Source organism: Cherax quadricarinatus, chromosome 29, assembly GCF_038502225.1.
Source record: "Cherax quadricarinatus isolate ZL_2023a chromosome 29, ASM3850222v1, whole genome shotgun sequence".
Lineage (NCBI taxonomy): Eukaryota > Metazoa > Arthropoda > Malacostraca > Decapoda > Parastacidae > Cherax > Cherax quadricarinatus.
Window position 1 is genome coordinate 14128683 of NC_091320.1, and position 24068 is coordinate 14152750.

At 42.0% G+C, this 24068-nt stretch overlaps 1 protein-coding gene across 1 annotated transcript in view; it reads left to right on the top strand.

The window, feature by feature from the left end:
• LOC138853369 (putative sodium-coupled neutral amino acid transporter 11) overlaps window positions 1-24068 on the top strand; it is a 185730-nt gene that overhangs the window by 119024 nt on the left and 42638 nt on the right. Inside the window, exon 3 of the mRNA XM_070089613.1 lies at window positions 11255-11464. Coding sequence (XP_069945714.1) covers window positions 11255-11464 — 210 coding nt within the window. The remainder of the gene's footprint in view (window positions 1-11254; window positions 11465-24068) is intronic.

Sequence of the window (24068 nt, forward strand, 5' to 3'; positions counted from 1 at the left end):
GTGCTACCCTCCTGACTTTGTTAATAAAGTCCTTAGCGACTATTAGCTTAGTGCGAGTCCCTCTCTCTTTGTGTCACAGGGTTGCCTTGTCTCCCACAGTTATTGCTCCTGCAGTGGATTTGTTGACCTCCATGTTCAGGCTTGGTAATGCTTGATGCTCCACTGAATTCATATCAACATAGCTACTCATGTTTTATTTTTTCTCTGAAAAAAAATACATAGATCATTTTTCCAAAGAGTTTTGTCTCTGTTAAAACTCTGATGTCTGGATGCTCTTCTGATGCTGTGTTCTTCAAGTCTGCACTTTTGTTAATGATTTTGTCTATACGTATTTGTTTTGTTAATATAACAATGGTATGCTATACCTACAAGTAGTTAAGGAAGACATGTGTGTAACAAATAGTTATGTTTATTACGAATTATTTCGCTTACACAGTAGACTTCTTCAGTCAGTTACACAGGAATCAGCAGAAGCAGTGGCGTAAACATTATGTAATCAGCCCATCAACTTCAAAACTGCGTCTTTGAGGGTAATGGACTGATTGCATCTTTACATCTCCACTGTTCGTGTTGCCTTTTTTTCATTCAGCTGAAGAAGTCTTCTGTGTAGGCGAGACGTTTCGGAATAAAGATACCTAATTGGTGCATATGTGTCTTAATGAGAGTTGTTTTATACACGTTAATCCTCGTGTTATACACTTGTGTTGCGACTGTTGGTACCGTCGTAGTGTTGAGTGTAGCCCTAGTGAAGTGATGTTAGGTGGAAGTGTTAGGGTGGAAGGGAGAGAGGAAGGCAGTAAAGAAGTGAGAGAGAGAGAGAGAGAGAGAGAGAGAGAGAGAGAGAGAGAGAGAGAGAGAGAGAGAGAGAGAGAGAGAGAGAGAGAGAGAGAGAGAGACTTAAATATGGGGATTCTTATTATTATAGTGAAGAGAATCATTCAGTCCACATCTGCCATACAGAGTTTGGGAAATGAGAAATAATTAGGTTTTATTCATAGAAGAAGGATGGCTCCTGTTCCTTAAATCAAGAACCTATCACAGCGCCAGGGCACCCCCTTGGAAGGAATAAATTTGCGATAGGATGTCGTAGGTGAGAAACAAGTTTAGCTTGACAACAAAACGTTAATTTCCTCCTTTTTTTTAACTTTCTGATTGTTTCTGCATTTGCAGATATCTGTTCATCTCTATTTTTTTTATTATGCTGTTTTTTTTAGAAATCTCAGCCTATTACGTCTACCTGTGTATCTTGACCATAATTCCTGTTCCTCCTTTTCATTAAAATTCATCGTCACTTGTCTTTGTAAACACATACATTAAATCCAAGATTCTTGTCGTTTTTTTAACACATCGGCCGCCTCCCACCGAGGCAGGGTGACCTAATAAGAAAGAAAACCCCAAAAAGAAAGAAAAAATACTTTCATCATCATTCAACACTTTCACCATCACTCATACATAATCACTGTCTCTGCAGAGGCTCTCAAGATACGACAGATTAGAAGTCCCTCAAAACTACCAATATCCCAAACCCCTCCTCTAAAGTGCATGCATTGTACTTCCATTTCCAGGACTCAAGTCTGGCTAACCGGTTTCCCTGAATCCCTTCACAAAATATTGCCCTGTTCACACTACAACAGCTCGTCAGGTCCCAAAAACCATTCGTCTCCATTCACTCCTATCTAACACGCTCATGCATGCTTGCTGGAAGTCCAAGCCCCTCGCCCACAAAACCTCCTTTACCCCCTCCAGCCTTTTCTAGGACGACCCTTACCCTGCCTTCCTTTCCCGACAGATTTATACACTCTCCAAGGCATTCTACTTTGCTTCATCCTTTCTAAATATCAAACCACCTCAACAATCCCTCTTCAGCCTTCTGACTATTACTTTTAGGAGCTCAACACCTCTTCTATTACAACCCAGGTAATCATGGCCTGTATCCTGGGTGTAAAGGGAGCAAAATAAACACAGCAGAAAACTCTGAATTATATTTTCCTTCACCAAGTATAAACAGAAGTATGTACACTATATACACTATATACAGCAAATAGGTATTAGTGCATGCCATGGTAGTCAAGGCAGAGCAGCAGCCAAGAGACAAATAGACAACCGTGCTTCAACCAACAGCAGAATGAAAATGACGAGGGTGAAAACATGAGAGATAACCACATCACATCCACAGTTGCCAGATCCTCATTATGATTGACTGATCCTAGGTACTTATCTAATGATGGGGTCCTGATCGTCAGACCCTAGTGCCTGGTTTGCTGACTGGGGAGATAGCCTTTGTGAGAATGTGGACATACTCCGAATAAAGGTTACATACTCATTGCATGTCACACCACCACCCCAAGAGGGCTCAGGACTAGGCTTCCACCCCCATGGGTAAAAAGTGCCACCATGGCACAGTATAATGGAACTACCTTTCCTCTCAACCATCCAACTTATTAGAGTTCAGCTTTTATCACGACATAAAGCCAAACTCTAAATTTAAAGCGAGACAGCAGACAGTAGGGCTAACGTAGGTCCAAGATACCTGTGGATAAGGTTTTATGTGTTATAAGGCTGCAGCCGGAGACTCTGTCTCATGAGTCTTGTGTTGTCATTCTTCATATGTTGAAAGTAGACCAGAGGATTGTGGTCACTGTAGACTGTGACCACCTGAGAGGTTTGACCCACATATACTTCAAAATTCTCCAAGGCCATTATCAGAGCGAGGGCTTCTTCTTCAATTGTGGAGTAGGCCCTCTTGTGCGGCTGATACTTAGCGGAGAAATAAGCCACAGGCTGCAACCCATCGTCCCCAGATTGTAGAAGTACTGCCCCCACCCCAGAGAAATCAGGAGACAGGAGAATGGGTGCAGTACAAAAAATTAGTTTGGCTTTGTTAAAAGAGCCTTGACACTCTAAGGTCCACTTAAAAGGGGCTTTGTGACTTTTAAGTAAGGTTAGAGGGGCTACAATATCTGCAGAATTTTTACAGAATCTTCTGTAAAATCCTACCATACCTAGGAAACTTTGGAGGGATTTCCTATCTGTGACACTGGATAATTTTTAATGGCAAGAATTTTAGCAAACTTAGGGGCCACTTTATCACTACCTGCTTCATGGCCCAAAAAGTTAATAATAGACTGGCCAAAGGATGACTTGGATAAATTAGCAGTTAGGTGGTGCTTTAAGCCTAAACATGTGTTGGTCCCAAGTATCCGACTCTATAAGTACATCATCTAGATAAGCTGCCGTGCCTTCAAGTCCTTTGAAGGTACGGCAGTTTCTGGGACGATGCAGGGGAATTTTTCATTCCGATGGGGACTATTGTATAGTGATAATGACCTCCTGGAATTATGAAGGCTGAAATTTCCTTAGCCTTACCTGTCAAAGGTACCTTATAGTAACCTTCAAGGAGGTCTAATTTGGAGACAAAAGTAGCCTTACCCACGAAATCGATTACGTCATCTAAACATGGCAGAGGGTAAGCGTCTGGAATGGTAACCTCATTCACCTTAGGGTAGTCTGTACACATTCGAAAACCTCCATCAGCTTTCTTAACAAGGATGAACGGCGAAGCCCATGGACTAGATTATTCTTCCACTAACCCATGCTCTAACAGAAAGTCTACCTCCTGCTGAAGTAGCCTCTGTTTTTCAGGATTAGCTATGTAGGGGGAGAGTTTAATAGGCATAGAGTTTTCAACATCTACGTCATGATATCCTAGTGTACATTTTTCAGAACATCCGAAAAGATATCAGGGTAAGATTGTAGAAGCCCAGTTAAACTTTTTACTTGATTCTTAGATAACCCCACCATTAAGTGACATGGCTCACCAGGTGACTAGTTGGCTGACGTCGTCGTTCTCCTTCATCCTGGCACATCATCATCCAATCAGGAGTTCTTCTTTGAAGATTTCTGCTCATGCCAAGCTGTTGAAAAGATATATGAGACCGCTCGGACAAGGAGCGGTTAATTTCAAAAGTATCAGCCAACCTGGCTGCCTCCAATGCAGTAGCCAAAGAGTGGTCTTGTAGGTCCAACAGACTCCAGTAAGTTATCCATCAATATTAATTGCACTAAATCATCGAAGTTAGCAACATTGCTTGCCTGGTACCACTTGGTAACGGCTTTGGTCTGCTGTCTCACGAAATCAACATATGACTGCCCCAGCTGCCGTCTGCCTAGCTTGAAATTCCTTTCTGTATTTGGCGGAAATACATTGATGAGCACTAAGAACCGTGGTTTTTCACCACACGACAATTACCAAAGTCAGTGTCATTTACCATTGGTGTAAACTCCTGTGCCTTACCAAACAATGCTGTTTACACAAATGATGCCTAATGCTGAAAGTTAAGACACTTGTACATCGGGTTATCTTTATTGTAGACTTTCCGCCATCTAGTGGCTTTATCAATACAGATTCTAGGACATAATTAGAGGACAGTAGAACTATATACAAAAGATGAGGTAATCAGTCCCTCAAACTTGGAGTTGGTGTGGAAAGCGCCGTGGTTGTAGATATTTTGGAGCACAGGCAAGGAGATTGGCGCTTATGTAGGCGTCCGTGGATAGGGGCGTGTAGGAGATGAGGGCATAGTCACTGGTAGGTGGGATTCCCCAGTGGGAGTAGGTCCTACCCAAAGGGATGGGTAGGACCTATCCATGTTGTTCAGGCCACCTTAAGGCTCAAGCCTGGTTTTCGAATGCTTCGAAAAACTGCTCAGGCTCGGCTTTATTAAAACGAGGAATGAGCTGTACTGCTTTTTGCAAACCACTCATTTACAGCTTGTGTAAACTGCCTCCTCTCCTTCTTTCTATTAAACTCTTCCTTAGCATGTGCTTGCTGTTCCCTGGTCTGCTCAAGATTGATTTTTGCTAACTCAAGCGCCAATGAAGCTGACTCACCTCCAGACAACCCTGAAAATTCAGACTGCTGGCTTTGCCCAGGGGCTGCATCTCTCCCATTTGTTTGCAAAAATCTCAATGAGAATATGTGCTTACCTCCTGTAGAGGGAGAAACAACAGTCTGGTGTGCCATCTCCTCTGATCAAAGATGCTTTATAAGCCTCTTCAGTCAGAGGAGATGGCGCAGCTACGCAGCAGTAAGAGTGCTTCAATACTCAATGCCAACAATGCTGTAGAGAAAACTTGGGCAGGTTTAATAGAGTGAATTCAGATACTAACTGACTCATCTAGGTGGCATTAGCCCCAACATAATATGCTATTTGCAAAACACGCTCAAGCTATGCACTGTATGACTGCAGAATACAATAGCAAGGCTGACACAGAACAGCAAAACCAACTACAGCACACTCGCACAATAGCAAGGCTGACCATAGTGAAGCGAATGCAAAGTTAACACACAAAATTCGTGATGCATTGGCAAAGCTGATGCAATGCCAGATAGCAAGCTATCTAAACAATAAAGATTAGTTCCTGCTCCAGCTTCAACTCTAGGCTCAACTGCTCTAAGTCCATCTTCAGCTCCCAGACAGGCCTCTGTATTACAACCCAGGTAATCAAGGTCTGCATCCTGGGTGTAAAAAGGGAGCTTGGAGCAAATTAAACACAGCAGAAAACTTTGAATTATATTATCCTTCACCAAGTATAAGCAGAAGTATGTACACTATATACACTATGTACAGCAAATAGGCATTAACACATGCCATGGTAGAAAGGCAGAACAGCAGCCAAGAGACAAATAGACAACCATGTTTCAACCAACAGCAGAATTAAAATGACAAGGGTGAAAACGTGAGTGGTAACCACATCACATCCACAGTTGCCAGATCCTCATTATGATTGGCTGAACCTAGGTACTTATCTGATGATGAGGTCCTGATCGTCAGACCCTAGTGCCTGGTTTGCTGGTTTGCGAGATAGCCTATGTGAGAATGTGGACATACTTCAAATAAAGGTTACATACTCTTTGCATGCCACATCCTGCAAATTTCCACAATCCGAATTCTTTGCATAATATTTACCCCACACATTGCCCTTAGACACGAAAACTGCACTGCCTCCAGCTGCCTCCTCGATGCAGCATTTACAACCCAAGCTTCACACCCACATAGAAGTGTTGGTACCACTATACTTTCGTACATTCCCTTCTTTGCCTCCATGGACAACGTTTTTTGTCTCCATAGATACCTCAGTGCACCACTCACCTTTTTTCCTTCATCAGTTCTATGGTTAACCTCATCTTTCATAAAACCATCTGCTGACAAGTCAACTCTCAAATATCTGAAAACATTCACTTCTTCCATACTCCCTCTCTCCAATGTGATATCCAATTTTTCTTTATCTAAATCGTTTGATACCCTCATCACCTTATTTTTATCTATGTTCACTGTCAACTTTCTACCTTTACACACCCTCTAAAATTCATCCACTAACCTTTGCAACTTTTCTTTAGAATCACCCAAAAGCATAGTATAATCAGCAAAATGTAATTTTGTCAACTACCATTTTGTATTTGATTCCCCATAATTTAATCCCACCCCTTTACCCAACACCCTAGCATTTACATCTTTTACAACCCCATCTATAAATATATTAAACAACCATGATGACATTACACATACCTGTCTAAGATCTACTTTTACCGGGAAGTAGTCTCCCTCTCTTCTACACACCCTAACCTGAGTCTCACTATCCTCATAAAATCTCTTTACAGCATTTAGTAGCTTACTGCCTATTCCATATACTTGCGACATCTACCACATTGCTCTCCTATCCACCTTATCATATGCCTTTTCTAAATCCATAAATGCAATGAAAACTTCCCTACCTTTATCTACATACTGTTCACATATATGCTTTAATGTAAACACTGATCTACACATCCCCTACCCACTCTAAAGCCTCCCTGCTCACCTGCAATCCTACCCTCTGTCTTACCTCTAATTCTTTCAATAATAACCCTACCATACACTTTATCTGGTATCTCAGTAGACTTATTTCCCTATAATTTTTGCAAACTCTATTATCCCCCTTCCCTTTATATAAAGGAACTATACATACTCTCTGCCAATCCCTAGGTACCTTCCCCTCTTTCATACATTTATTAAACAAAAACACCAACCATTCCAACACTATTTCCCCCCCCCCACTTTTAACTGTCATGATCCCATCAGTTCCAGCTGCTTTACCCCCCTCTCATTCTACGTAATACCTGATGCACCTCCCCCACACTCACATCCTGCTCTTCTTCACTCATAAAAGACGGTATACCTCCCTGATCAGTGCATGAAATTACCGCCTCCCTTTCTTCATCCACATTTAAAAGCTCCTCAAAATATTCCCACCATCTATCCAATACCTCCAGTTCCCCATTAATAACTTCCCTACTCTGTTTTTAACTGACAAATCCATGCATTCCCTAGGCTTTTTTAACTTGTTTATCTCACTCCAAAACTTTTTCTTATTTTCAGCAAATTTTTTTGACCATACCTCTCCCACTCTATCATTTGCTCTACTTTTGCACTCTCTTAACCTTCTTTTACTCTCCATACACCCTGCTCTTCTTATATCACTTCTGATTTGTAAAAACCTCTCATAAGCTACCTTTTTCTCTATTTTATCACACCCTTTACTTCATCATTCCACCAATTACTCCTCTTACCTCCTGCACCCACCCTCCTATAACCACAAACTTCTGCCCCACATTCTACTACTGCATTTTTAAAACTATTCCAACCCTCTTCAACCCCCCCCCCCCACTACTCATGCTTGCACTAGCCAACCTTTCTGACAATAGTTGCTTATATCTCACCCTAACTTCCTCCTCCTTTAGTTTATACACTTTCACCTCTCTTTTACTTGCTGTTGTCATTTTTCTTTTGTCTCATCTACCTCTTACTCTAACTGTAGCTACAACTAAATAATGATCCGATATATCAGTTGCCCCTCTATAAACATGTACATCCTGAAGCCTACCCATCATCTTTTTATCCACCAATACATAATCTAACAAACTACTTTCATTACGTGCTATATCATGCCTTGTATATTTATTTATCCTCTTTTTCATAAAATATGTATTACTTATTACCAAACCTCTTTCTACACATAGTTCAATTAAAGGCTTCCCATTTTCATTTACCCCTGGCACCCCAAATTTACCCACTACTCCCTCCATAACATTTTTGCTCACTTTAGCATTAAGACCCCCAACCACAAGTATTCTCTCACTTGGTTCAAAACTTCCCATGCACTCACTCAACATTTCCCAAAATCTCTCTCTCTCTCTCCTCTACACTTCTCTTTTGCCAAGGTGCATAAACGCTTACTATAAGCCACTTTTCACATCCAACCTTTATTTTACTCCACATAATCCTTAAATTTATACATTTATATACCCTTTCCTCCTGCCATAACTTATCCTTCAACAATGTTGCTGCTCCTTTCTTAGCTCTAACTCTATTAGAAACCCCTGACCTAATCCCATTTATTTCTCCCCACTGAAACTCTCCCACCCCCTTCAGCTTAGTTTCACTTATAGTAAGGACAACCAGCTTCTTCTCATTCATAAGATCCACATTCATCTCTTTCTTATCATTCGCACAACATCCACGCACATTCAGACATCCCACTCTGATGGTTATCTTCTTTTTTTTTTAGTAAGTTACACAGGAAAAGGGGTTACTAGCCCATTGTTCCCGGCATTTTAGTTGACTTTTACAACACGCATGGCTTACAGAGAAGAGATTCTTATTCCACTTCCCCATGGATATAAAAGGAAAAACAATAAGAACAAGAACTATTAAGATAAACTCAAAGAAAACTCAATGAGTGTGTATACATAAACGTGTACAAGTATGTGTAGTGTGACCTAAGTGTTAGTAGAACTAGCAAGACGTACCTGAAATCTTACATGTTTATGAGACAGAATAAAGACACCATTTACACTCATTTGGTATGATGGTAGTACCTCCCTGGGTGGTTGCTGTCTACCAACCTACTACCACAGGAGGGTAGTACCTCCTTGGGTGGTTGCTGTCTACCAACCTACTACCACAGGAGGGTAGTACCTCCTTGGGTGGTTGCTGTCTACCAACCTACTACCACAGGAGGGTAGTACCTCCTTGGGTGGTTGCTGTCTACCAACCTACTACCACAGGAGGGTAGTACCTCCCTGGGTGGTTGCTGTCTACCAACCTACTACTCTACATCCAAGATCTATTAATTTAATAACAATAAGTAATATTTAAACTGAGCCACTAAAATGCACCAAGATTGATAGACTGATTACATCGACTCCAGGCTGATGGACTGATTACATCGACTCCAGGCTGAGGGACTGATTACATCGACCCCAGGCTGATGGACTGATTACATCGACCCCAGGCTGAGGGACTGATTACATCGACTCCAGGCTGAGGGACTGATTACATCGACTCCAGGCTGAGGGACTGATTACATCGACTCCAGGCTGAGGGACTGATTACATCGACTCCAGGCTGAGGGACTGATTACATCGACTCCAGGCTGAGGGACTGATTACATCGACCCCAGGCTGAGGGACTGATTACATCGACTCCAGGCTGAGGGACTGATTACATCGACTCCAGGCTGAGGGACTGATTACATCGACTCCAGGCTGATGGACTGATTACATCGACTCCAGGCTGAGGGACTGATTACATCGACTCCAGGCTGAGGGACTGATTACATCGACTCCAGGCTGAGGGACTGATTACATCGACCCCAGGCTGAGGGACTGATTACATCGACTCCAGGCTGAGGGACTGATTACATCGACTCCAGGCTGAGGGACTGATTACATCGACTCCAGGCTGAGGGACTGATTACATCGACTCCAGGCTGAGGGACTGATTACATCGACTCCAGGCTGAGGGACTGATTACATCGACCCCAGGCTGAGGGACTGATTACATCGACTCCAGGCTGAGGGACTGATTACATCGATCCCAGGCTGAGGGACTGATTACATCGACTCCAGGCTGATGGACTGATTACATCGACTCCAGGCTGAGGGACTGATTACATCGACCCCAGGCTGAGGGACTGATTACATCGACTCCAGGCTGAGGGACTGATTACATCGACTCGAGGCTGAGGGACTGATTACATCGACTCCAGGCTGAGGGATTGATTACATCGACTCGAGGCTGAGGGACTGATTACATCGACTCCAGGCTGAGGGACTGATTACATCGACTCCAGGCTGAGGGACTGATTACATCGACTCCGGGCTGAGGGACTGATTACATCGACTCGAGGCTGAGGGACTGATTACATCGACTCCAGGCTGAGGGACTGATTACATCGACTCCAGGCTGAGGGACTGATTACATCGACTCCAGGCTGAGGGACTGATTACATCGACCCCAGGCTGAGGGACTGATTACATCGACCCCAGGCTGATGGACTGATTACATCGACTCCAGGCTGAGGGACTGATTACATCGACTCCAGGCTGAGGGACTGATTACATCGACTCCAGGCTGAGGGACCGATTACATCGACTCCAGGCTGAGGGACTGATTACATTGACTCCAGGCTGAGGGACTGATTATATCGACTCCAGGCTGCGGGACTGATTACATCTACTCCAGGCTGAGGGACTGATTACATTGACTCCAGGCTGAGGGACTGATTATATCGACTCCAGGCTGCGGGACTGATTACATCTACTCCAGGCTGAGGGACTGATTATATCGACTCCAGGCTGCGGGACTGATTACATCTACTCCAGGCTGAGGGACTGATTATATCGACTCCAGGCTGCGGGACTGATTACATCTACTCCAGGCTGAGGGACTGATTACATTGACTCCAGGCTGAGGGACTGATTATATCGACTCCAGGCTGCGGGACTGATTACATCTACTCCAGGCTGAGGGACTGATTACATTGACTCCAGGCTGAGGGACTGATTATATCGACTCCAGGCTGCGGGACTGATTACATCTACTCCAGGCTGAGGGACTGATTACCTCAATTTCCTTCACATCTTCACTATTCTTTGTGCAGGACAGGTATACAATACCGACAAGATGAAAGTTAAGACACTTGTGCAACATCTGGTTATCTTTATTGTAGCCGTTGCGCCATCCCGTGCCCCACTGGATGGCGAAACGTCTACAATAAAGATAACCAGATGTTGCACAAGTGTCTTAACTTTCAACTATTCTTTGTATTGGAGTGATGAAGCCACTGTGTGGCGAAACGTTTCCACAATAAAGATACCCAAGTGTTGTATATGTATGTAATTTATCAACACATAACAGTGTTCTTGACCCAGGGATGCCGTACGCACTGCACGAGGCTGGTGTTGGTGTGGGATTGTTGCTGTTGGTACTGGTGGCTGTCATCACGGACGTTGCTCTCTGCCTCATGATCGCCGTCGCTCGCACCGCCCAAGTCCTCACTTACCAGGACCTCGTCAACGCTGCCTTCGGAAGACCTGGCTTTTACGTGACCTCTGTCTTGCAGTTCCTCTACCCGTTCATATGTGAGTATCAACTCCTTCCCATATATGAATATATCAATCATTTTCCTTCCAGCCAAGAGACTTTTCTGGTATACGAGTATATAACATGACTCACGAAATCGTAATGACTCGATTGTAAACAAACCATACCACGGGTGGAGTTTGAACCCGCGGTCAGAGAGTCTCGAAACTCCAGACGGTCTGGAGTTTTGAGACTCTCTGGCCGCGGGTTCAAACCCCACCCGTGGTATGGTTTATGTGAAGCACTAAAAACATGGACGTAATTACAGCCTTGTCTCATTTCAGATCGGTTTTTGTTACTTGTTAGAGCCCTGTCTAGATTATTATAATATTTGTCAGGACTGTGATGTGATGTGTCATTTTTTATATTAATTTTAAATTTTAGATCATTATTTGCTTTCTAATCCTCTGAAATTAAACAGGATAGTTGGACACATTATATCCGGTTGGTTCACCAGTCAGGGTGTTTTATGGTCATGGGAGGGTCACAAAGTCAACACATGATGGGCTGGGAACCGTTTGATGAGCACCATGTGAGCATGATGTGGGCATCACATGGGCATTATGTGGGCACTATATGAGCACCGTGTGGAAATCATAAGGGCATCATGTACGCATCATGTGAGCATCATATGAGCATAATGTGAGCATCATGTGGGCATCATGTTGGCATCGTGTGAGCATCATGTGAGCATCATGTGGGCATCATGTGGGCATCAAGTGGGCATCATATGGCATCATATGAGCATCATGTCAGCACTATGTCTGAATCATGAGAACACAATTTGGGCATCACGTGGGCACGTGGGCATCCTGTGAGCATCATGTGAGCATGTGGGCGTCATGTGGGCATTATGTAGGCACTATGGGGGCATCAGTTGGACATCATACGGGCATCATGTGATCATCATGTTGGCTCCATGTGGGCTTCTTGTGGGTATCATGTGGGCATTAGGTAAGCATATTGGCACTATGTGGGTATGATGTGGGCATGTGAGCATGAAGTGGGCATCATGTGAGCATTACGTGACTATTTGGGCACTATGCAGGCATCATACGGGCATCACGTGGGCATTATGTAGGCATCATGTGAGTATCATGTGGGCATCATATGGGCATCATGTAGGCATCATGTGAGTATAATGCGGGCACTATGTGGGCATCATATGGGCACTATGTAGGCATCACGTGGGCACTATATGGGCATCATGTGGACATCATGTAGGCATGTGAGCGCCATGTGGACATCAGGTGAATATCATGTGGGCATGTGGGTATCATGTGGGCATCATGTGGGCATCATGTGGGCATCATGTGGTCATGTGGGCATCATGTGGGCATCATGTGGGCATCATGTGGGCATCATGTGGGCATCATGTGGGCATCATGTGGGCATCATGTGGGCATCATGTGGGCATCATGTGGGCATCATGTGGGCATCATGTGGTGCAAGCACCACCTGACCTGGTAGATGCCTCCAGCTGCCCTGGGAAGGTCAGAAGGTAAAGTAAGGGAAACGAATTCTGACTGTCTTATGCATGAGAAACCTGGCCTCTGGTTGATTATTAAGTAAATTAGCGTACAGGTCCACGTAAGTACAATTATCATATATATGTGTACATTACCTATGATAACACATTAAAGTCAAAGTGAACAGCATCCGAGGGAAGCATCATGACAGCTCCAGCATCCCTCACACTCAAGAAGCATCATGACAGCTCCAGCATCCCTCACACTCAAGAAGCATCATGACAGCTCCAGCATCCCTCACACTCAAGAAGCATCATGACAGCTCCAGCATCCCTCACACTCAAGAAGCATCATGACAGCTCCAGCATCCCTCACACTCAAGCATTCTAACTCACTCTTTGTTGCCCTCGTGGTCTGTTAATAATAATAATGATCTTTATTTCTGTAAGTACATGTACAAGGTTTACAGCCCTAGCTGGCATCTGTGACATACTACTATATAGAAAGCCACTTATTATGCAGAGTATTTCGGGCAAATTAGGTCAGTTTTGTCCCAGGATGCGACCCACACCAGTCGACTAACGCCCAGGTACCTATTTTACTGATAAGTGAACATGGACAGCAGGTGTCTTAAGGAAACACGTCATAATGGCTCCACTTGTACCGGGGTCGAGCCACGGATAACGGTGTGTGAGCTGAATAATTATGCACCTCTGTAATCTTTTGACTACCGCCCACAGGATGGGTATGGTGAACATTCGTCTCTCAACCCTTGAGTAGAGAGGACGTGTGCTGCTGCTACCCCCTGGTGTTGACTGGGTGCAGTAATATTTTCACAACATGGTGCAGGCTTGTCGCCGGCGGGTTAATACAGTCTGTATTGAATTAACCAGTGGAGCTATCACGGGGCCGTCTATGGAGTTACTTCTACCAGCAATAATTAGAGACACCTACGGCGTAGCTACTGAAGAGATTTGTGGACTTGAGTTGAATGGCACGAAGAGGATATTTCTTAAATTCATTTCGGCGAGTATGTACGAGACAGTGGTGAACAAGTTTCAGGAAGTGGCCATACCTGTGAATCATGCTGTCACGGTGAGGATGCATGATGTATCAAGTTACTTCACTTGGGTGAAGATCAGGAATGTGCCATTCGAGGCGGATGCATCTGACATAAGGTTTGCCATGAGTAAATATGGGACGGTACACACAGTTACTGCAGGAAGATGGTCAGCTGGTACGTATATGGGGATACCTGAGGGTACGTACTCTGCAAAGATGACGATACGACATCCTATACCGTCGTATGTGGTGATGGAAGATTTCAGAACTCAGGTATTTGTGACATATGCAGGGCAACGACGCACTTGTCGTTTGTGTGGGTCGTATGAACACCTGGCAGCGCAATGTGGTAAAGGACGTGGAGACAACAACCTGCAACAATGAAGAAACATAGAGGTGAGGAGAGTGGAGCAAGAGCAGCCTTTTTCGACACTGACTCTGCAGAGTACGTCATAGAGTGAGGAGGTTGAGAGGGCAGAGAAGATGGCAGGTGCTACGAGTGGGGGGGACTCCCCTTCCTTGGACGTGGTTCAGGCATTGGAGATCATCGCAGAAGTGAATGATAGCAAGGAGGAAGCATCGATAAGGACGACGCTTGTGGATATTTTGGGCACGGGGCCTTATCAGGAAGAAGGCACGGTCCTGGACCTTGAGACTACTATGGAGGACGGAGGGGCGAAGGTAGTTCGTCCTAAGGTGTGTGACAAGGCTGTCTTGTCGGTGAATACGGTGGAGGTTGAGGTTCATCGTGGTGATGAGCTTGATGACGAGATGCAGGTCGACGGTACGACGCGAAAGCGCGCAGCAGTGCTTTATGATTCAGATGAAGTGCTTACGCCCGCACAACGTTCAGGGAAGAAAACATGGGCGGATGTCACGCAGAGGGGTTCAAAAGACACTCAGGGACAGGGATCGAGTAAGAGTGCACAAAAAGGGGGGGGGGAGGGATAAGAGTGCAATGAGGCGATCAGGTGACAAATAGGTTGTGTCAAGAGGGAAACCACCTTTGTCGGTTTTAAGTGCTTGACATTAAACATCAATGGTTTGAGGTCGCAGAGAAAGTGTGAGTGGTTTAGGGAGTTTTTGGAGCGTCATGGTGTTGACGTTGTGTTCTTGCAGGAGCATAATTATAGACATGGTTATGAGTTGAAGGTGGAGGGATATAAGGTGTATGTTGAACATGCAGTCAGATTGAAAGGCGGTGTGGCTATATTGGTAAAGGAAACTAGCCCGTTGGTTGCCTGCCATGTTGACGGGGGGGTGGGGCGGGTGATACATGTGGATGGATTATGGGGTCAGGTACAGATGACGTTGGTGTGTGTGTATGGACCGGCAGAGGGAGACGTACGCATTAAGAATAAATTTGTGAGGGACGTGCTGGTTTACTACTTGTGTGGATTGCCAGGGGTAGCCGTGATAGGAGGTGAATAGAACTGTGTGATAAGGCGTAAGGATGTGGAACCGAGGGGGGCGGGGCATTGTATGGGAATATTGGGAGAATTGTTATCAGGGGTGGGTTTGATCGATATCTGTGGGGGGGAGGTAGAGCATACATTTATTAGGCGTGGGTATGCTGCTAGGCTCGATCGTTTGTACATCCCCAGAAGGGTAGTAATACATAGGGTGAGGGTGTTGGATGTGGTATTTTCTGATCATAGGGGTGTTATGGTGGATTTGGGTTGGGAGGGGTTGCCACGAAGGGGTAGGGGATATTGGAAGTTAAATGTAAAGTTGTTGCATGAAGAAGAATATAGACAGTCATTTAAACAGTTTTGGGAGGGGTTGGAGGCAGAAGCACCTGGGAATGGTGATCTGGTTAGATGGTGGGACTCGGTGGCGAAATCAGGTATTAAGGATTTTTATGTACGTAATGGGAGGGAATATAATAGGTTAAAGTATGGGTTTCAATCTTATCTTGAGGGGCAGTTGAGGGCTTGCTACGAACGTGGGAGGGTTAGTTACCCAGTGGGAGATATTGAGGGATTAAAGGAGAGCATTAGGGATTTGCAAAATGAAAGATTTGATGGTGCGCGCATTTTGGCGGGGTTGGAGGAGGTGTTATGGGGTGATAGGCCATCGGCGTGTGTATTGAGAGGACAGCATAAGAGGAGAGCGGCGACGGAGATGATGGGATTAACTGTTCATGTGGGGATGGGAGGGTATAGGGAAGGGCAGGTATTGATGTCGACTGAAGTTATGAGTGGATATCTTGATGCATGGTTTAGATCATATGCACAACATGTGGGTATACGAGATGATGCTTTAAGGGAAATGGGTGGTTATGTGCAATGCGAGCTTGATGGTAGAGATAGGGAGACTTTGGAAGGACAGATTACGGAAGGGGAAATTTGGCAAGCTATAGCAGGTGCAAGTTTAGGTAAGGCACCGGGTGTAGACGGGTTGCCTAATGATTTTTATGTTAAGAACTGGGAAGTATTGAGGAGATTTTTAGTCAGATTGTTCAATGTAATGAAGGAAGATGAGGCAATGGGTGAGCAGCAAAGGACTGCTGTTGTTGTATTAGTGCCGAAGGGTGGACAGACCACGGTAGAAGATTACCGTGCAATATCGCTTATGTTGCAAGGGTATTAGGGAACAGAATCAAACAGGTTTTAGGTAAAGTAATTGATAGAGGACAATATGGCATACCGGGTAGATCAATGTATAGGGGGGAGGGGGGAGGGGGGAGGGTGTGTTTTGGCTCTGGATTGGAGAGCTGCTTATGATAGCGTAGAAAGGGATGCATTATGGAGTTTTATGCGTTGGTTGGGTTTCGGGAGGGAAATTGTTTCTTGGGCAAAAACTTTGTATCTGGGTGCAGTTATGAGAATACAGGTTAATGGACGACTAGGTGATAGCATACAGATGGGAAGGGGTTTGCGACAGGGATGCCCTCTGTCGCAAATTTTGTTTGCATGTCTTCAGGAACCCTTTTATAGGGCAGTTAGGTGGAGTATGGCGAGAGCGAGGGTTGGTTTTGCACGAGAAGGGGAAGCGGGTATAGTGGGTTACGTGGATGATACGACTGTCTTGGTGAGGGATGTGAGGGATTTACATAAGGTAGGAAGGGTGATAGACGTTTTTGGTGAGGCTACGGGGATGAAAATTAATGTAATAAAGTCCAAGTATTTGGATCTAGGGGATAGTGTACATAATGGTGAGACTGTTGAGGGTGGGTGGCGTGTGGTGGATCAGTTGTTGATATGTGGGATAGTGTACATGCGGAATGATAGGAATGCACAAGAGGCAAATTCGAGGTACACCGTGGATGGAGTTTTGAATAGATTGGGAGGTTTGAGGGCAGAGCAATTAACGTTGCATCGAAGGGTTATAGTCACGAATGTCCTGTTGTATAGCAAGTTATGGCACGTGGTGGCAATATATCCGTTACGACGGTGTGAGGTGCAACGGTTGCAACTGCGGGTATTCAGATTTACATGGGGATCGGGTTGTGACTGACTAAGTAGAGGGGTGGTGTCGCTTCCCGTTAGCCAGGGGGGGCTGGGGCTTATACCTCTTGAGAAGCGTATGTTGAGTGTGTTTCTGAAAAGGGGGTTTGTGAGGGAGGGGCTGAGCGGGGGGGGCCTTGAAAGACTGTGCAAGGATATGCAACGGTGGTGGAGGGGTAGGGATTTAATGTTTGGGGAGGCTATGTTGCGAGTTTTACTGACGGTAAGGGATCCGAAACAGCTTAAATTGAAGGTTCTTGAGAGGGCGGGGGGTGGGTCTGTGGTGGCGGCAGTTGAGGGGGCATACCCTATGTATGCATGGGGTTCTGTATGGAAATGTCTTCAACAACTACGTGTAAAACCAAGTGTCAGGGAGGTTATGTTTAGGTGTTTACATAGGATCTTGCCGTCTGGGGTTGTGTTATTTAATAGGAGATTAAGGGAGGGTGGGGAGTGCAAAGCGTGCGGATGTCCGGAAACTATATTTCACGCTGTGTACTTTTGTACTTGTTTAGAAGATGTGAGGGTCTGGCTAAGTAGGGTAGTTAGGTTAGTGGGTGGGGAAGGATTACAGGTGTTGCGGGTGTTAAGTTTAGATATAGGTGGGTGGAGTCAGCAGGTGGTGAATGCGGTTGCGTATGTGGTTACTGATTTTATTTATATATCTTGGGCAATGAGGGAGGTGGGAGTCGAGGAAAGGATAAGAGTGTTAGGGGCCACGATGTATAGAACAAAGTGCCGCAATAGGGATCTTTATGGGGGAAGATGGGAGACAGCATTTACTGAAGGTTATCGTAGATTCAGGTTGAAGGATTTAAGAGATTTAAGTGTCAAGTAAGGGGTTGCGGCGGGCTAGTTTTCTTGAGTATGGAAATGTGTATAGATGTTAGCGTGTGTGGTATGTTTGGTAATATAATAAATAAGCTTCTTTTGTGATGTGAGTTTGGTCTGGGTAGTTGTGTAAGATATGTTATTCACATTGTTTTTAAGAAGGTTTTGAATATAATATGTAAGTAGTGTTGTTGCACTACATTGTGTGTATGTGTGAGAGGGTACATCTCACAGTATTTGTGTGTCTGAAGGTTTGAGGTGACACAAGGCATGATCTAAGTATGACTGGATTTTCTTTTTGTCCTCAAAGGTGTTATACAAAGATAATACTGTGGTGTATGGTGTAGGTTTATAGGTATTCAACATGCTTGTTGTATGTTCCCTTTTCGATACTTTGTTTTAATTGTCATTTCAATGTACTTTGTATAGCATTATACAACGGTATTGTTCTTTGCCATATGAAGTGTTTTTTTTTTAGTCTGTTATATTCTAGGTTTTTGTATGTTAAGATGTACTTATAGACTGTCAGCACCCTGATATTGGTTTTTCATGGCTATGTTCTTGACGTAAGTTTTGGCTGTATGGTATACAGATATATCTAGCCAGTTTATAGACGCATTCCTTTTGTGTCTGAGATTTTGTATACGGGTTTATTGTAACTGTAATGAGTCGGTTTTGAGATCTAAGCTGTTTTCTTTGTATGTTTATTTGTATTTTGGTATATGTAAATCTGTAATGTTAGGGATAAGTATGTAGATGTTCTAGTAGGATTATGATGTTAGGTTTTGGTTTATTGATTAATGAGAAGGCTGGAAGTAATTGTTACATTTTCTCGTATATATTCTTTTCAACTGAATTGAGCCTTTGTCATATGTCATGTTATATGTAAAATTTATATGTACGTTAGGTTTTGAGTCATTGAATGTTTATATATGTCAGTTCATGACCCTGTTACTGTGTTTATTTGTAGCTATGTTCTTGCCGTAAGTTATTGTTGTATGTTATACAGCTATATCTTGCGAGTATATAGGTGCAATCCATTTGTGTTAGTTTATTTTGTGTTGGGTTTCTTATGTCAATGGCCGAACCTTCAGGATTGAGATCCATTCTGTTTCCTTTTATTTTTATTTTTATGTATACTGTATTGGTTTTAAATAAAATATAAAAAAAAATTATGCACCTCTGTAATCTTTTGACTACCGCCCACAGGATGGGTATGGTGTGTATAATAAACATATTAAACTAAGTATATGAGCTGAATGTCCTAACAACCGAGCTACGGGACACCTATATAATTACAGGAAACCTTTGTGTTACATGTTCCCCAGTGTCTGACCTCACATGATGTCCCCCGACCCTGAGTGTTGTAAGTGTAGGTTAACCATAGTTATATCTAGTGATTTAAGGTAATTAACGCTATGAAACGTGAAAAATTATATGGTGATACCTGCAACATATGGGAAAAGACACAGGTACTCGTGGCGAAACGCTTCCTGTAATAAATATCCTGAAACTGTACATAAGTGTCTTTTTCCGCTGTAACTCGTGTATAACTTCCCTTTCACATGTTATATTTCCATGAAGAATTATAGCATCGAAGTTCACTTACTGGAAATAGCTATTATGTGACGCTTATAATGAATGAATGTATAAGTTGCCCACTACCAGGACACAGTAGTCAGCACTGGTGGCGCCAACTGTATGTTACAAGCGGTATGATGGTTGACTGTGTGCTTAATAACACAGAGAAAAACCACGAAGTGAGTGACCACATAGTGTAAGAATTATCAGTGCTCAGCGCCGGCGCCAAGGACGGGGGAGACAAGGACGGGGAAAACAAGGACCGGAGTGATAGGGGCGAGCAACAAGGACAAGGGGTGACAGGGGGGAGAGACAAGGACTAGGGTGACAAGGGACTAAGGGGTTAAAGCCTACCATAATCTTACAAAGCTTCTTTAATAAAAATAACACGAAACTGATATATTGTGGTGGCTGTGCGATCAGAGAAAGGTATCCCCGCATCACACAACCCGAATCTCCTCTACCTCAATGAATGAGACTGCAACAGCGCAGTGTGCAACACTTAAGGATCTGAAGACTTAATGGGGATCAGACGAGACCTTCACACTTTACTGCACGGAAACTAATATCCCAATTTTTTAATAAAAATGACAACTTAAAACATACACAGTCCAATACTAACTCCAACTAAGTTTAAAGCCAATCTGAAAAGGAATTCTCTAGTCATTTCGCTGATCAATATTCCCCCCCAAATCACTAGTAATTTAAGTTTGAAGTTGATCAGAAGTTGAATTATCAAGCTATTGCTATTAAAGTTTAGAAGCTAATACCTTGAAATTTAGAAACTAATACCTTGAAGTCTAGAAACTAATACATTGAAGCTTTGAAACTAATACTTTGAAGTTTAGAACCAACTGTCTGCGTGAATCACTGACTGTTACTCACACTGCAGCTGACTACAGCACGTTTTTGAACGCCACTCACCCCCTAGGCTTCACTGGTGAGTCAGTTGTAAGCTAGAGAGCAGAGAGGCAGGGCGGGCCTGTGCTTCCCATATTTTCCGTTATAATTATACTTACTAACCAGCCTACGTGAGTGTTTTTACCCAATCCACGTTTCGAACCCTTCACATGACACCTTGAAGTTTAGAAACTAATACCTTGAAGTTTTGAAACTAATACCTTGAAGTTTAGAAACTAATACCTTGAAGTTTAGAAACTAATACCTTGAAGTTTAGAAACTAATGCCTTGAAGTTTAGAAACTAATACCTTGAAGTTTAGAAACTAATGCCTTGAAGTATTAATTTAGAAACTAATACCTTGAAGTTTAGAAACTAATACCTTGAAGTTTAGAAACTAATGCCTTGAAGTATTAATTTAGAAACTAATACCTTGAAGTTTAGAAACTAATACCTTGAAGTTTAGAAACTAATACCTTGAAGTTCAGAAACTAATACCTTGAAGTTTAGAAACTAATACCTTGAACCTCAGAAACTAATACCTTGAAGTATTAATTTAGAAACTAATACCTTGAAGTTTAGAAACTAATACCTTGAACCTCAGAAACTAATACCTTGAAGTATTAATTTAGAAACTAATACCTTGAAGTTTAGAAACTAATACCTTGAAGTTTAGAAACTAATACATTGAAGTTCAGAAACTAATACCTTGAAGTTTAGAAACTAATACCTTGAAGTTTAGAGGCTAATACCTTGAAGTTTAGAAACTAATACCATGAAGTTTAGAAACTAATACCTTGAAGTTTAGAAACTAATACCTTGAAGTATTAATTTAGAAACTAATACCTTGAAGTTTAGAAAATAATACCTTGAAGTTTAGAGGCTAATATCTTGAAGTTTTGAAACTAATACCTTGAAGTTTAGGAACTAATACCTTGAAGTTCAGAAACTAATACCTTGAAGTTTAGAAACTAATACCTTGAAGTTTAGAAACTAATACCTTGAAGTTTAGAGGCTAATACCTTGAAGTTTAGAAACTAATACCTTGAAGTTTAGAAACAAATACCTTGAAGTTTAGAAACTAATACCTTGGAGTTAAGAAACTAATACCTTGAAGTTTAGAAACTAATACCTTGGAGTTTAGAAACTAATACCTTGAAGTTTAGAAACTAATACCTTGAAGTTTAGAAACAAATACCTTGAGGTTTAGAAACTAATACCTTGGAGTTTAGAAACTAATACCTTGAAGTTTAGAAACTAATACCTTGGAGTTTAGAAACTAATACCTTGAAGTTTAGAAACTAATACCTTGAAGTTTAGAAACTAATACCTTGAAGTTTAGAGGCTAATACCTTGAAGTTTAGAAACTAATACCTTGAAGTTTAGAAACAAATACCTTGAAGTTTAGAAACTAATATCTTGGAGTTTAGAAACTAATACCTTGAAGTTTAGAAACTAATACCTTGGAGTTTAGAAACTAATACCTTGAAGTTTAGAAACTAATACCTTGAAGTTTAGAAACTAATACCTTGAAGTTTAGAAACTAATACCTTGAAGTTCAGAAACTAATACCTTGAAGTTTAGAAACTAATACCTTGAACCTTAGAAACTAATACCTTGAACCTTAGAAACTAATACCTTGAAGCTTAGAAACTAATACCTTGAAGTATTAATTTAGAAACTAATACCTTGAAGTTTAGAAACTAATACCTTGAAGTTTAGAAACTAATACCTTGAAGTTTAGAAACTAATACATTGAAGTTCAGAAAGTAATACCTTGAAGTTTAGAAACTAATACCTTGAAGTTTAGAAACTAATACCTTGAAGTTCAGAAACTAATACCTTGAAGTTTAGAAACTAATACCTTGAAGTTCAGAAACTAATACCTTGAAGTTTAGAAACTAATACCTTGAAGCTTAGAGGCTAATACCTTGAAGTTTAGAAACTAATGCCATGAAGTTTAGAAACTAATACCTTGAAGTTTAGAAACTAATACCTTGAAGTTTAGAAACTAATACCTTGAAGTTTAGAAACTAATACCTTGAAGTTCAGAAACTAATACCTTTAAGTTTAGAAACTAATACCTTGAAGTTTAGAAACTAATACCTTGAAGTTCAGAAACTAATACCTTGAAGTTTAGAAACTAATACCTTGAAGTTTAGAGGCTAATACCTTGAAGTTTAGAAACTAATACCATGAAGTTTAGAAACTAATACCTTGAAGTTTAGAAACTAATACCTTGAAGTTTAGAAACTAATACCTTGAAGTTTAGAAACTAATACCTTGAAGTTCAGAAACTAATACCTTGAAGTTTAGAAACTAATACCTTGAAGCTTAGAGGCTAATACCTTGAAGTTTAGAAACTAATACCTTGAAGTTCAGAAACTAATACCTTGAAGTTTAGAAACTAATACCTTGAAGTTTAGAAACTAATACCTTGAAGTTTAGAAACTAATACCTTAAAGTTTAGAAACTAATACCTTGAAGTTTAGAAACTAATACCTTGAAGTTTAGAAACTAATACCTTGAAGTTTAGAGGCTAATACCTTGAAGTTTAGAAACTAATACCATGAAGTTTAGAAATTAACACCTTGAAGTTTAGAAACAAATACCTTGAAGTTTAGAAACTAATACCTTGGAGTTTAGAAACTAATACCTTGAAGTTTAGAAACTAATACCTTGGAGTTTAGAAACTAATACCTTGAAGTTTAGAAACTAATACCTTGAAGTTTAGAAACTAATACCTTGAAGTTTAGAAACTAATACCTTGAAGTTTAGAAACTAATACCTTGAAGTTTAGAAACTAATACCTTGAAGTTTTGAAGCTAATACCTTAAGGTTTTGAAGCTAATACCTTAAGGTTTTGAAGCTAATACCTTGAAGTTTAAAAACTAATACCATGAAGTTTAGAAACTAATACCTTGAAGTTTAGAAACTAATACCTTGAAGTTTTGAAGCTAATACCTTAAGGTTTTGAAGCTGATACCTTGAAGTTTAGAAACTAATACCTTGAAGTTTAGAAACTAATACCTTGAAGTTTTGAAGCTAATACCTTAAGGTTTTGAAACTAATACCTTGAAGTTTTGAAACTAATACCTTGAATACATAATAATATCTCAGCTTGAAGACAAGTCTCGTAGCCTCTTTCCTCACCAGACTCGCACTCTGAACACCTTAACTTCTTAGAAATTGTACAGCCGCGCCCGTCCAAGTTTGGTCACCACACTGGGATGATCTGTGTAACAAGGACCTTTCTGCACGTACACGTAACTCTCACACATTTCTGTAGAAATATGGTATCATGCTGAAATA